The following is a 13,676-nucleotide window of genomic DNA, read 5'->3' as shown; positions in this document are numbered from 1 at the left end:
ACAGACAACACGAATTATCCCTTAACTGTGTTGTTTTTTGTTTTTTGAAGGACATTTAAAGCCCTTCTTGTCACACTCGCCTGCACTTGATGCACTGCACTGATTTTCTGTTGGCATTAGGTGAGCAACTGTTGGCGCCAGTTGGCTCAGTCTCATTCCAGCTAGCAGCACTGCTGTCCTCAAGCATTAGCAGCCTTAATATCTTCACTGTGTGGTTACTTTACCTTAGAGATGGGCTTTCACAACATGTTATAAGGTAGTAGAAGCATACACATGAAGGAATTTGTCTGTCTTCTATGCAGTTTATTAACTCATTGTCTGATAAATGCTGCACATGCTTTTCACTTTTACAGATTTTACATCTAAATTACAAACGTTGCCGTATCAGAAAGCAGATCTACTGCATCAGCAGCAGCAGTTCAGACCTGTGGATGTGTCAGTATCGTTAGTGTGTTTTATTGCAGAGATATTGCACAAGCTGGACTGTAACTGCAAGTCCTCAGCTGCACGTCTTTGTCAATTGTGGCTCTGCAGTTGAATGATGTTCTTCTCGACCTGGTTTGAGACGTGGAACATCAATGACACTGTTTGCTACATATGCCCATTGAGCCAGAGTATTCAGAGAGGTCTTGTTAAGTTTCCACTGTAAAGAATTTGTCCTTGTTCAGCAGGAGAAGTTTTTCTTACTTGAAAAATGTACTGTGTACTATCTACTGAGGCAACAGTTGATTAGAAATAACTGAAGAACACTGAACTGTCCTTGTCATATTTCACCAGGGACACATTCTTTCATTCATTTACATTCATTTATTTTTCATGTAAAAGCCTGACAGTGTTTCTTGTCTTCTCTCTTTTCAGTCAGTCATATTCAGCTCATGCTGCTTATTGCCACAGTAAGCTGGCCCAGTTGTTATTTAGTTCCCACCTTCATCAGGAGCTGCAGCATGGAGGTTTCCCACTGAGTTCATGTGCTGTGGATCCTGGCATGGTGGATACTGGTCTCTATCGCCACATGTGGATGCCACTCTACCTGGCACAGAGAGCCATTGCTCGCCTGCTTTTCCGGGTAAATAACTGTCCTAACTTTAATCTGCTTTGATTAATGTCTTCCTGCAAGCTTTAGATTGAACATTTCCCAAACATTTTTGTTTGACTTAACACTTTTGTGTAAGCAGATATTTTTTCCAGCGTTCCACACTACACTATGTAGAAAACTCCTATAAGATGTATTATATAAATCAAATATAGGTGACGTGGATTACTTATCACTGAGTGATGTGTACTTTTAATTCAATTACTTTATGGTTACAGAAACATTTTATAGTCCCTGTGAAGTCGAAATTGATGTTTAATATGTTGATGTTTAAGCTACTATATGTCACCTATCCACCACTATCTGGCCCATCGGTGGGGGAAAAGGTAGGTAGTTAGGTATTTTGGGGTATTCTTTACTTAATTTAAGAGTACTCATAAAAAGTTGTTGATGAGCCATCCTGCATTCAGGGGCATGTGCCAAGTTTACATCCAGTTAAATGCTTTCTCGCTTATGAAGCTCCTGGAGTGGATGGATTCCTGTTTTGGACAGTCTAGGAGTGAATTTGAGGGCTGTTACATTCATCTCAGGTCTCGCTGATGATACTCAATACTATTGGCAACTGTAAATGCCAGTCAATATGACAAGTTCCTCTCTATCCGCCTGTTTTTACAGGCAACAAGTAGGTTTACAGAAGCAAATAGCGAGGAAAAAAAAGGATTACTTAAAATTTTTGCTCGATCCCCAAACTGCAGTCCATTCTGTCCCTTGTTTGGTTGGGATGTAAATTCCTGGGTAACATTGAAGACTTGCATGTGTTTCTCAAGGTTTGTTAATGATTTGCAAACCAAAAAATCACATCAACTTTACAACTGAACCAAGCTGCTTCCTCCTCATTAAGTCGAGTTAAAATCTTTCTAGGAAAGTTTCCTGTAAATGTTGATAATCATGTTTTTCCTACTAACAGTCACACTAGCCACTATGTTAGAGATTTTAAAAAACAACATCTTTGCAGTCTAACTGGTGTCCTATCCAGAAAAAAAGCTGCTGCCACATTGTTAAAATTTTCTTTAAGAAACTCTCACTGACCTGAAACAACAAACCTGAGTGCAGGCATTGTTCAGGATTTTATTCTACAAGACAGACAGTCATGCATGCGCACACGCATACCCCACACAACCTATCCACATCACTGAAAATAGAAGTGCTGCTAAAAATCAAGGCAGCCTGTTCACTGTGTTATATTTTAAAACATTTCTTGCGTATCTTAAAGCGCTGGCCTCAGGCTGCTGTTAATGTCTCCAGGATTTAATGGAAGGAGACATGTGCGTGTTTGAGCCCAAAACTGCCACTGTCACAGGCCTTTGCCTCCGAGCACAACCTTTCGGATGGTTCTGCCCCACATACACAAACACATTAATCACACAGACACGTGCATGTAATCATTAACGTGCACACACCCATACACAAGAACTGTGATTCACGCCTGTTGCAACACCATTTCATCTCAAGCCATACTGTAGCATTAAGGTGCATGCAGAGCAAAAGAATGGAAGGTAGAGAGAAAAACAAAAAACAGAGAGAGTACTTTATTAATCCTAAATCACAAAACCAATAACTTAAAGACAATTAAACAGGTAGAGAAGAAATGTATAATAAAATCTCTAACTAGAAACTAAAGCTTACTGAAATCATACTATGTGCGATGTACTTGTGTCTTGTGTTGGTAGAAAGGGGAAATCATTGCATTACAGGCCACGGCCAAGCAAATGGCAACAATGCCAACAATTTACAATGGATTATTTAACCGTATTGGTAACGTTAACAACAATACTTACCGGTACAAGGATTATCATGAATATCATTAACACAAAATAATAAATAAATAAATAAATAAATAAATAAATAAATATAAAGATAAGAGAATTGACTTCATATATGTACATATATGCAGGCTGTGCTCTTTACGTTTATAATATTGGCTTTAATATACATAACATACACATACACATAATAATAATAATAAATAAGATAAATATATATATAGTGAAATGCAATATGGTGTTCTCCTAAGGTTGTTCTAAAAGACAAGTGTGACAGGTGAGGATCAAAAAAACATATGAACGATAAAAAATGAAAAATTAAATGAATAAATTAAGAAAATCTGAATAAACAAATGACAATACAATTGAATAAAATAATGTTAACCTAGATGACAATGGTGCAGTCTAATATTACTTTCTCTTAATGAAAATCTTTTATTTTATCTGGATGTGGTTTGTTCACCTGCAGCATTTTGTCCTAGAGAGAAACGAGGCACTCAGAGTTGTGATGCTCCTAAAACCTCGATGAAACCAGCAGGATCTTTTGGCAGCACGACGCAATCAATATTTGGGGGAAGTTGTCCTTGCACTTAGTGAACATTGTTAAAAAAAAAACATACAGTGTCTTCAGTAATCAAAGCAGTAAAGTCAGATATGACAGAGTAACAGGTGTGCTGAAATGAGTGGCCAGTCCAGATCATCTTTAAACCAGTTCTTTGGGTCCATACAAAATAGTTTTCTCAGTTTCTAATGAATAACTCTGCTCCACTGAAAAACATTGCATTGCATCACTCATGATGTTATTGGCCTTTTTTTAAAAAATTGCTGCATTTCCAGATCATTTAATTTATTAATATTGCAATCAGAAAGCAATTCACGCAATTTAGTTATATTTTTCTGCAGCTAAATTTTTTATTAAAAACTGTTTCCCTCCAGCTGTAAATCATGGGTTTTCTCAAATTGGACGGAGACAAAGATAAGCCAGAAATAATTTAGAAAGTCGTCTATGAAGTTTAAGCTGTCACATGAATGGAGAATTAAGGGGTTACTAATATTTCTGTTATGTTTCGGGAGGTACCACATGCAGCCAGGTAAAATATTCTTTGTATAGATGGATTCTGAATTGACGCTGCTCTCAACATTATATAAAAAAGTCTCTCCATGTTACTTGTTGTGAGGCTGCCAGTGATGAAACCCACTTGATCCGTATGAATTAAAGATGAAAACAATCTTTGAAGATGTATTGCAAGCACTTGATAATCATTATTTTGAAAGCTTTACTGGATGAAAATTATTCATCTGCAAATGGTTTTTGCCTGGATTTGGAAATAGAGAAATCACAGCAGAACCCGTACTGTGCAGCTGATTGATAATAATATCATTCTGTAGTAAAATGAGGACGCGGATCAGTACATCTTGAAAACATTAATTCACTCAGCAACTGTCCACTCCTGGCGCTTTACCAGAAGACAGGATCTTAATTGTAACCATGATCTCTGTCTCTGAGACACCTCTTTCCAAATATTCTGTCTCAGAAGCGTTTCCTTCAACTGTATTTACAATTACACACATGTAGTCATAAAAAAAAGTCGACAGCAAGGACAGGGCCATCTGACATTTCACTGAACATGTCTTAAATACAGCTCATACAAAATTATATATGAATCATGCTTCTTCATACAGTATAGTTTGCTAGTCCTCCCCATTGAGTAGTACTATTTTCTTTAGTTTTGAATTGATATGCTGTTCTAGTTCAGCCATCAAAGTATCTTTTCTTACAACATCTCTCACTGTTCTTAGCAGTAGCATATCTGATAATCCAGCCTATACATGTAATTTCCCAGATCACCTGAATAGATGAAACAGAATTTAAAAGTACATCAAACATTCTGATGTAGCCTCCTAACAAAGTTAGGCTTAAATGTTTTGTTTTATGTAGCTCCAGAAATGGGGAGATCCTCTGACAGCCCAGCTTGTTCAGGGAAAAAGAGGCAACATAAAACTTGATGTAGCTTGGATTAATACCATAAAGAACAGAGTGAGGTGCTACAAGGGGAAAAATGGCGAGTGGATCCTGCTCAAACCAAAGAAATAAATATAACTAAAACAGTAGTCATGAAGATAAGAGTCCTAAATTCATAAACAACACCAAAGAGGGACAGAAAATCTCACTATTTAACTTTTACTGAAACAGAACAACACCCCTAAACATAATGATTTTAAACAAAGAAATTCTGCATGTGTTTAATCAGTATTTTAACTGTAAGTGGCCTTGTCTATGGGTAGTTAACAAGTACCTCATTTTACAAATTAATTCAATAATTAATTAACTATTTATCACAGAAAGCATATCAATAAGCTGAGAGACCGAGCCGCCATGATTGTCAGACTATCCACACTTTTAATTTAGTTCCTCAAATTGCATCCTGTGGATTGAAGGGCTTGACCAGGTCATGCCTAATGAACGGGAGGGAACCAATCAAGAAAAAAGAAACACGCATAAACACTACACAAAAGGTTAAGGTTAGGAGTGTTAGCGTCAGCCATAACATTGGGTTAAAATGGATTAATACATCTCAGTGGGGGGAACAAAACGAAGATAAGGGGACGTCTATGATACCACATGATCAGAACTGTAAGCTCTAAACTGTGCTATTAAGATATTAAATAAGATTAATAACCCTTCTGTGAACCAGACATTTTAATTTTAATCAAGAAAAACAGCCAACTACACAATTACTTGGGCAAAGGTCAGACGGTTATTTTTGGAACTCAAAAGTCATAAGCAATCAGACGTAATGAGCAGCGAACTGAGTTGCCTTTGGAGTTGTTTTTGTGATATTTTCTTGTCAGAAAAGGTGTTCAAGAAAGCGCAAAAAACCTCCATGTGTGAACAAACCTTCAAACTACAGACCGCAGCATGAATAATAAAGCACAAGCGGTTTTCGTGCATTGTTGTCCGTACTAAAAATGTATCCCTGCAAGCAAAATTCTAATTCATTCAGAAGAACAATTAAAATTCATGTTTGGAAATATTGCGGAGTAGTACGACACACACACACACACACACAGACAATGTTGCACACACAAAGCTATGCAAGCGTACTGTTGATGCTCGCAGGATGTGATCTTCTCTCTGCTCTGAAACCTGCTCCTGGTCTCACAGCTGACACTGAGATCATTGTTAAAATGCATCAGCACTAACACTTATGCATGCAGACGCACGCACACACACACACACACACACACACACACACACACTGAGCCTTTGTTTCACTGACACTAACATACAATGGCATCATCCCTCCTCCGGCATTCACACACACACACACATTTATTTGCCGCAGTGAAAACTTGTTGTTGATCTTGTCATCCTGCAGTCACTCTGATTCCTTTCATGTATCTTTGGTGTGCAGTTGTTTTTGTTTTATTTAGATGTGTATGTATTTATATATGTTTATATATATATAAATATGTGTGTTTGTGTTTTCATCAGACTCCTGCAGAGGGTGCTGCCACTGTACTGTACGCAGCTCTGTCACCGGACCTAGAGGGGGAGTGTGGAGGAGGCTACTGGGCCAACGGTCATAGGGAGATGACAACACCACCTACCTTTGACCCCCAGCTGCAGCTAAACCTTTGGGAAACCAGCCTGCGGTTGCTTGACCTGCATTAGCACGGGACTAAAAGTTGGCTAACTAGACAAAACCTCGAGGAAAAGACACTCGGGCCAACCAGCCACCTTCTCCACCCTCCCCTTTTCTCAGTAATTTTTCTCCGCCCATACCTCACGCAGAGGTGTTTGCATCGATTTACGTTTGACAATCTCACAATCCACCGCTGGACTGTGATTGGTTATTTGGAGAGTAAACACCTCCTTTTTGTTCCAGACCCGCCAAAGAAGGGCTACAGGGGATGGATGACGTGTTTTTTTTTGTTTGCTTGTTTTTCCACTACGAGCAAACACGCACATATACGACCACATTCTATGGTTGTATCGACACATGATTTTTCTGTCATAGATAACTGCTGACATGAAGAAGTTTATTCCCCGATCGTAGCTAACCGCCGATGTTGCTTCACAGTGTCGCTTTCGAAAATCTGCAATGACACCTGCATCACTCTGCCTTAATGTCATTCGTCTGGCTTTGGGTGAAGTTCATTGTCCATTAGTGAACTAAATGCTGTTTCCATTCTAAAGATGGAAAAATCTCAGCAAACATTGAAATGCTTTTAGAACATATAAATACTTCAATTCAAAAGACAAATCTTGGGTTAGTATACTGGCTTCAAAATCAGTTTGTCAAGCCTTAGCACAGACACACACACACACACACACACACAGATTCATGCACCGTGACACGACAGTGATCTGATTATTCAAATCTGAACCCGTCTTGCTGTGGCAGGACAATGTGATGTCATCAGTTTGCTTTGAGACATCACAACGATATCTCAGATTATCGTGCCATCCCGCTCGTTTTGACTGTGAGCACTTTGATTATTACTGGTACATTCTTATGATTATACTAATTACTACTGAATCCTCATGTTTCCTGCTGGTAGGTGTATAATAAGCTTTGTATTTTTTTTCCCCCTGCTCTTCTCATGAAGATGCTGGAAAGACATTATCGACTCCTCTTTCCTCTCTCTCTCTCTCTCTCTCTCTCTCTCTCTCTCTCTCTCTCTCTCCACCACTCAGCAATCCAACAAAAAATGGGGGGATTTTGGAAGACTATGAAAAAAGAAAGTGATCCCCTGTAAACGCAGGCCTAAAATTGGAGCAGTTCTCCCTACAGGCTCGAGATTGAGAAGACATCCAGTTTTGTTCTGGGGAATTTTTTTTAGCAGATTTCCAGGATTTCCAGACGCTCCTATTTGTCTGCTCTGAAACAAAAAGGAAAGGGATGGGGAACCCACTGCCACTTCACTCTGGCCCTGTTTTCCTTTCTGATCTGTGTTAATCGGTTTTACTGCATCTGTGATACGTGTGTGTGTGTGTGTGTGTGTGTATGTGTGTGTGTGTTGTCATGAGTTAAGAATTAACTGGACCCAATTCATGTCGAAGGATAGCACAATGATGGACAGCAACAGGAAAAGAGAGAGAGAGAGAAAGAGATAGAGCGAATGCACTTTTTTTTCCCTAAGTAATCAAGCTGTGATTGGTTCCTCATTGCTGCTGCTACCGCTTCCTCATTTGGCGCGGCTCCCAGTGCATTGTGGGATTGAGATTTCCCAGTGGTGAGAATCAAACTCCATCTGCCGAGCTGCCACGCACACACGCATTCAGAAACAGTGGAAGCAGTACATCCAGGCACAGGCTTATCTAAACAAGCACACAGCAAATAAACGCGTCTCTTACTCATGCAGGAAAATACACACACACACACACACAAACACACACGCACACACGCACACACACACATGCAACACACTGCGCCATAATGCCATCTCCACTGTGATAAACCATTTTAGCTGTGAAGATGAAAAGTTTTATCTGAAATTAAAAGTTTTGGCTAAAAATCCTTCCCCGTATGCCATCTCATGGCTGTATCTCCGCTTTAAATACTGCCACAGAGCATCCAGCATTCATTATCTGCCGTATGTGAAGCAATAGTATCACTGTGGTAGCTAATGCAGTCGCACAGAGCCAGGCATCAGAATAAGGAACGAAAGTGTATGACTGGAAAAGATACCAGCTCAAGTTACTCATCAGGAATTCAAACCATCTACGTGTATAAAACCATTTAAAGAAGACCTTGTCAGTGTGCATTGTTTTGAATGGTTAAATTTAAGGTAGTATTTTCCACGATGCAGTTTGAAGATGTGTCACAGTTCATGGGCTGGATCCTCTGTAGGATGCAGCCCACAAAGTGTCAGGCCGAACGCACACCTCTCCTCAAAATGGGACAAAAGTTAATAAAATTAATAGTGTGTTCGGAAGCTCTTCGTCAACTCATAAAGTTGGAAATGTCATCAACCAGCCAGCAAAGTGTGGTATGAGCTGTGTGACGCTTAACATCGACACCAGGCAAACAGTGGACCAGGTTAATGTTGAAATACATCCACTTAACTTCCATTTATTTGTGATGCCCTGTGATCAACATGTCCATGCTGCAAATAGTGGAGTTCACGCCTGGCTTCCATTATTTACAACCTGTTGTTGGTTTTCATTCATGTAATATTATGACCAGTGATCGATCACCTTAACACAAGTACCTGGTAAATATGACATGACCACATACATTTATGAGTTGCCTTAATGCTTTGTTGAACAGTCGATCGGCACATAATGGATTGTTGAATCTTGAGGCTCAGACGTGTAACAAAAAAAGGGGGGGTCAGTGTTTCTTGGCCAGTTATGATGTCTCTGATGTGACATGAACATGGCATAACTCCAGGAATACACATCACAGCTTACTCTGACCAGCCCCCCTTATAGAGTTACTGAAATCTGTCCAATCAGGCAGGTTTTCAATATTTGAACTGGAAAACCTCCACCAGCAGATTTACCTCATTTGAATGATTCCAGTCAGCCAATCAGGGTTCAGTGTGTTGAGGATTCAGTCTAAAAAATTCAGATTTTAATTAACATTTATTTTGCAAACTATCACAATCCAGGACTCATTCAAGGGAGGCAAAATCATTTGTCTTCTGGTAGAGCAGATGTGTGGGAATTGAAATGCCAGAAATAATCCTGACTCTGAGATCTTTTCATCTACTCCTTGTTGTCACACTGCTTGGAAACAAACTTAACGCCTCAGTGCTTCCTTGTTTGATTGTGTGGTTCCCCGAGGCTACTGTAAAGTAGTGACTAAATAAAAGAATAACAAACAAACCGACCTGTTTTAGACAAATGCGCTCGCTTCCCTTCACACAAATGAAAACACCAGCTTACCACTCCGCAGCGCTCATTTCAAGAGTACAAAGCTACAGTGCGGGCTACATCCCGTCAAAGAGAGAGCGTGTTTTTTACAGTCCAGCTGCTACAGTCCATGTATTAAGAGAGAGAGGGAGAACGAGACTGACTGACTTTTCCTATCTGAGCACAAGGTTTTCCAAAGACAAGGTGTGGAGAAGTGTGGGAGTCCGTCTTGGAGTGTCAGTGTGCAGAGGAGGGCTGCTAAATTATCAATGAATTACCCTGTTATATATTTAGCGTTCTCCTGAAGCATTCTACACAGACAGGACAACGGAGTGAACGTCTGAACTTGAATTGCAAATATAGAAAAAGAGCAAAAACAGCTCAAGTAACTGTCTGTGATATTGTCTGTATGTGATTTACTTGTATAATGATTATTTCAAAACGTTGTCACCACTGGACATTGACCAGTGGAGCTGTATGTAGACTGACAATGTCCTAATAGCCATTCTTCTCTCTGACCTGGGATTACATTTATATTAAATGTTTCAGTCCCAAGTTCTGCAAATCCTAAATGTGTATATGTATAGAAAGAGAGATAATATAAAGATGTATAACGGGGGGGTTAACCAGATGAACCGAGTCCTTACTCTGGTACTAGTCGAGTTAAGAGGAAACACATGCATATCCCCTTAGACCATTTTCAGTGCCACCTTTCACTCGAGTCCCTGCAGGGCTGCAAATTGAGGATGTTCCCACCTCAAGTCCAGTGTAAACATTCAGTCCATCTGGGCCCCTTAAAGGATTTACGAAAATGTGTAAAATGTTTTATTTTGAATTTTGAATTTTCATCATCTTATTGCTTTTGCCGTGCCTATGAAGAAAAATCTCCCTCCTGTATGTGTAACTGTGAATTTTACATGTAGAAACGAGCTTGTAGAAACTGTGATTTACCGTCCTGTCCTGTGCATTGCCGTAAGATTTTTCTCTCTTTGAAGTGGTGGGAGTGGTTGAGGTGTGTGTGCGTGTATGTGTGCGTGCGTGTGTCTGCGTGTGTGTCTAGATAAGGGAGTTCATGTTTTTTGTCAATGGTTGTGACATTCCAGCAGCAGCCACCACCTTTTCTATTATCCAAAGCTTCTCAATAAACATATCATTGTGCCACTCTGGATCTCCGTCCTTTACACACCGTGTGAGTGAGAAACTGTCAGACTGATGACACGCGGCAGGAGACGGCGAGCCTCGAGCACAGTCTGAACTTTTGAGATTTTCTCAGATCCATCAGAGAAAGTCACAGACTTACATACACGTTTAGTATCAGGTCACTAGCATTGACTCTTTCCTATCGTAAATAACAGTAATTAAAAGTAAATAAAAGTAACAAATAATAAAACCTTTAGATACTAGTATACTATTAAATTACTACTACACAATGGAAATCTTTTATTCCACAACAGTTGCATTACTTTACAGATTGATAGCATAGTGCATAAAAAATAATTGAAATTGGAAAAATTTTATTTAAAATAAAAAAAAACATTTTTATAGTTGCAGCTTCATACAGTGAAGTTTTGCTGCTTTTTTTTGTTTAAACTTTATGGGCCTTTTCACCTTTATTTGATCATGCAATTTTAGATAGACAGGTAATTGGAGAGTGAGAGAGAAGGGGATGCAGCAAATGTTTGCAGGATGGGCTACTGGGCCACCCCAATTTTGATTAATATTTAATATTTTGATGTTTGTACTACTGTTTGGTCAAAGCGAGCATTGTTGGAGTGTCACTTTGGGCTCAAGTTACTGTTTTTTTTTTAATTTTTACAATCCGGATAGTTGAGAAAATCTTACATAAGCCTTACATTAATGCACACGTTTTTTGTTTTTGTAAATTGCTTTACACACACACGGATTTCTAGTCCTTTACTCATGTCATGATCTATTTTCTGTGGACTCAAATCAAGCTCAATCTCGGTAAACCTAGAAAACAAGAAAATAAGAGAAAGAATGAAAATCTGTAAATGTGTTATTTAAACTATGAATGTGTGATAGGAAAACAATACCACGACCATTTTCCATTTAAAATGTGAGTTTGGGGTTTAGACTCTTTCACTTTTTGGACATCACAATTACAATTACAGATTTTTTTTTTTTTATCAATTAATGATTTTTTTTACATTCCACTTTGCCTCTGTAGCTCTGCTAAACATGAGGGACTAAAGCTAAAGGATGCATTTTGCTTTTATTATTCTTCGCTTCACGTTTATGATTATGTAGAGGGAGATAACGTGACTGCAGACGCTTTAATTGGCACTAAATATATTCATAAACCTTGGACCCAGGCAACAGACATCTCTCTCTGCATATATGTCAATAGAGTTTCTGTTAGAGGAAGCAGAGAAGAGGTCCTTTCATATTTGTCTTAAAGTAAAGTGATACTGAGACACTTGATTAGGCAGTTGAACCAACATGACTGAGCGGTGCTGCAAAACCCAAATCAAAATGCTGGGAAAATGTAAGACAACTTATCAAGGTGCATTTGAATGGCAGGTGAGCGGCGTTACATCATGTAAATGCCGACTTGTTAGAATGAGTATCTGACACTATGAGGAGAATGAAGCGCTGTCTCCTCAGCTCTTTGTAACACAAGGACATACAAAACTGCGTGTCTGCACGGAATTGGCTGTCGCCTGAGCTCGCTCAGGTGGAAAACAGAGGGAGAGAGAGACAGAGCAACCTGAAATGACAAAATGATCATCCTCATTTATGTCTTGGTAATTGATGCTCATATTCTTGGGACAGATTATGTTTTATAACAGTGAGTATAATCCACAAAGCATTCTAAACACACTTAATAGGTCCTTATTCAACCATTAAGTGGCAGCTCTCCCTCCATAAATTCCTTATGGGAGATTTAATGAACTCATTGCATGCACACCCATAAACTAGGAAGTGGCTAATAAGCATTCATTTATGTAATTACCGCCAAATGACTGAGAAGACATTATTATTCATGGCAGTATTCAAGAGGGACCTGGTTGTACACAGTCACACACTTGTTTTACCTGCACTAGCACAGTCTAAAAGTCCATTCATGTCCAAACCTGCGTACTCCTTATGTCTTGCATACTGTACTGCACCAATTTATCACGTCACTTTTCCATTAAAGGGAGTTTTTTTAAAGTGGGATTATATGAGGTGCTTGTGCATAGTCAGTGTCTTACCTACCTAAACACTTCAACACGATTCAACCAGGAACACTTAGATTAGGACCCAAATGTAAACTCAGTGGCTGGTGCAAAAATACAACACAAAAAAATGGCTGAACATGAAATGAAGACACTGAAACCAGGGAACACGGGGACCAAATGTACAAGTGAAGGGAGTAAGAATTAAATGCTTCTTTTTGTTGGTGAATGTAGTTTAAAGGATTCACACAAGCCCATCATTTATTAAACTTGGATTTTTATTTATTTTTCTGATCTGAGGTCAGTGTGATAAACAGATGTTACCAACAGATGTCAGATGTTACGGCAGAAAACTTTGGGGAACAGGACTAATAATCGCTAGAACTTAACTATATTTATATGCAATTAAGACACAACCTCAGGGACAAGATTATTGTTTTTGTTTTTTTCATATTTTGGCCATCTCTTACCTCACAGGTAAACAAACTAAACCTGGTGGTCATGAAATGATAATGAGGAACCCAGAAACACTGTTAAACGATAGCTATTACATGATAACGTGCTCTCTAGAAACTGCTGCTGCGAGCTGGTGGATTTTATTATTGCCCTCGCCACTCAGACAGCCTGTCCGCCACTGGTTGTATTTTACAAAGGAAGCATATGACAAAACAAACAAGGATCTCGTTACCCGTGGAGTGCGAGGGAGGTCCATGTGTCTGCAGGTCCACCTATTAACAGCCTCTAAATGTGAGATTAAGACAGCCATTAATCTTTCA

The 13,676-nt window shown here is 39.1% G+C and overlaps 1 protein-coding gene across 3 annotated transcripts in view; it reads left to right on the top strand.

Annotated features, from left to right (window-relative positions):
* The window catches only part of LOC104923847 (dehydrogenase/reductase SDR family member on chromosome X), a 48,138-nt gene extending 37,255 nt beyond the window's left edge, over positions 1–10,883 (top strand). For all 3 annotated transcript variants that reach the window (XM_010737036.3, XM_019268088.2, XM_019268087.2), the window contains 2 exons: positions 859–1,066; positions 6,353–10,883. In XM_010737036.3, coding sequence (XP_010735338.2) covers positions 859–1,066; positions 6,353–6,532 — 388 coding nt within the window. In that variant the 3' untranslated portion in view covers positions 6,533–10,883. The remainder of the gene's footprint in view (positions 1–858; positions 1,067–6,352) is intronic.
* Positions 10,884–13,676: the final 2,793 nt, after the last annotated feature.

This window comes from Larimichthys crocea, chromosome XVIII (genome assembly GCF_000972845.2).
Source record: "Larimichthys crocea isolate SSNF chromosome XVIII, L_crocea_2.0, whole genome shotgun sequence".
Taxonomy (NCBI): Eukaryota; Metazoa; Chordata; class Actinopteri; family Sciaenidae; genus Larimichthys; species Larimichthys crocea.
Note: the sequence above shows the minus strand (reverse complement) of the source record. Positions and strands in the feature narration are given on the sequence as shown.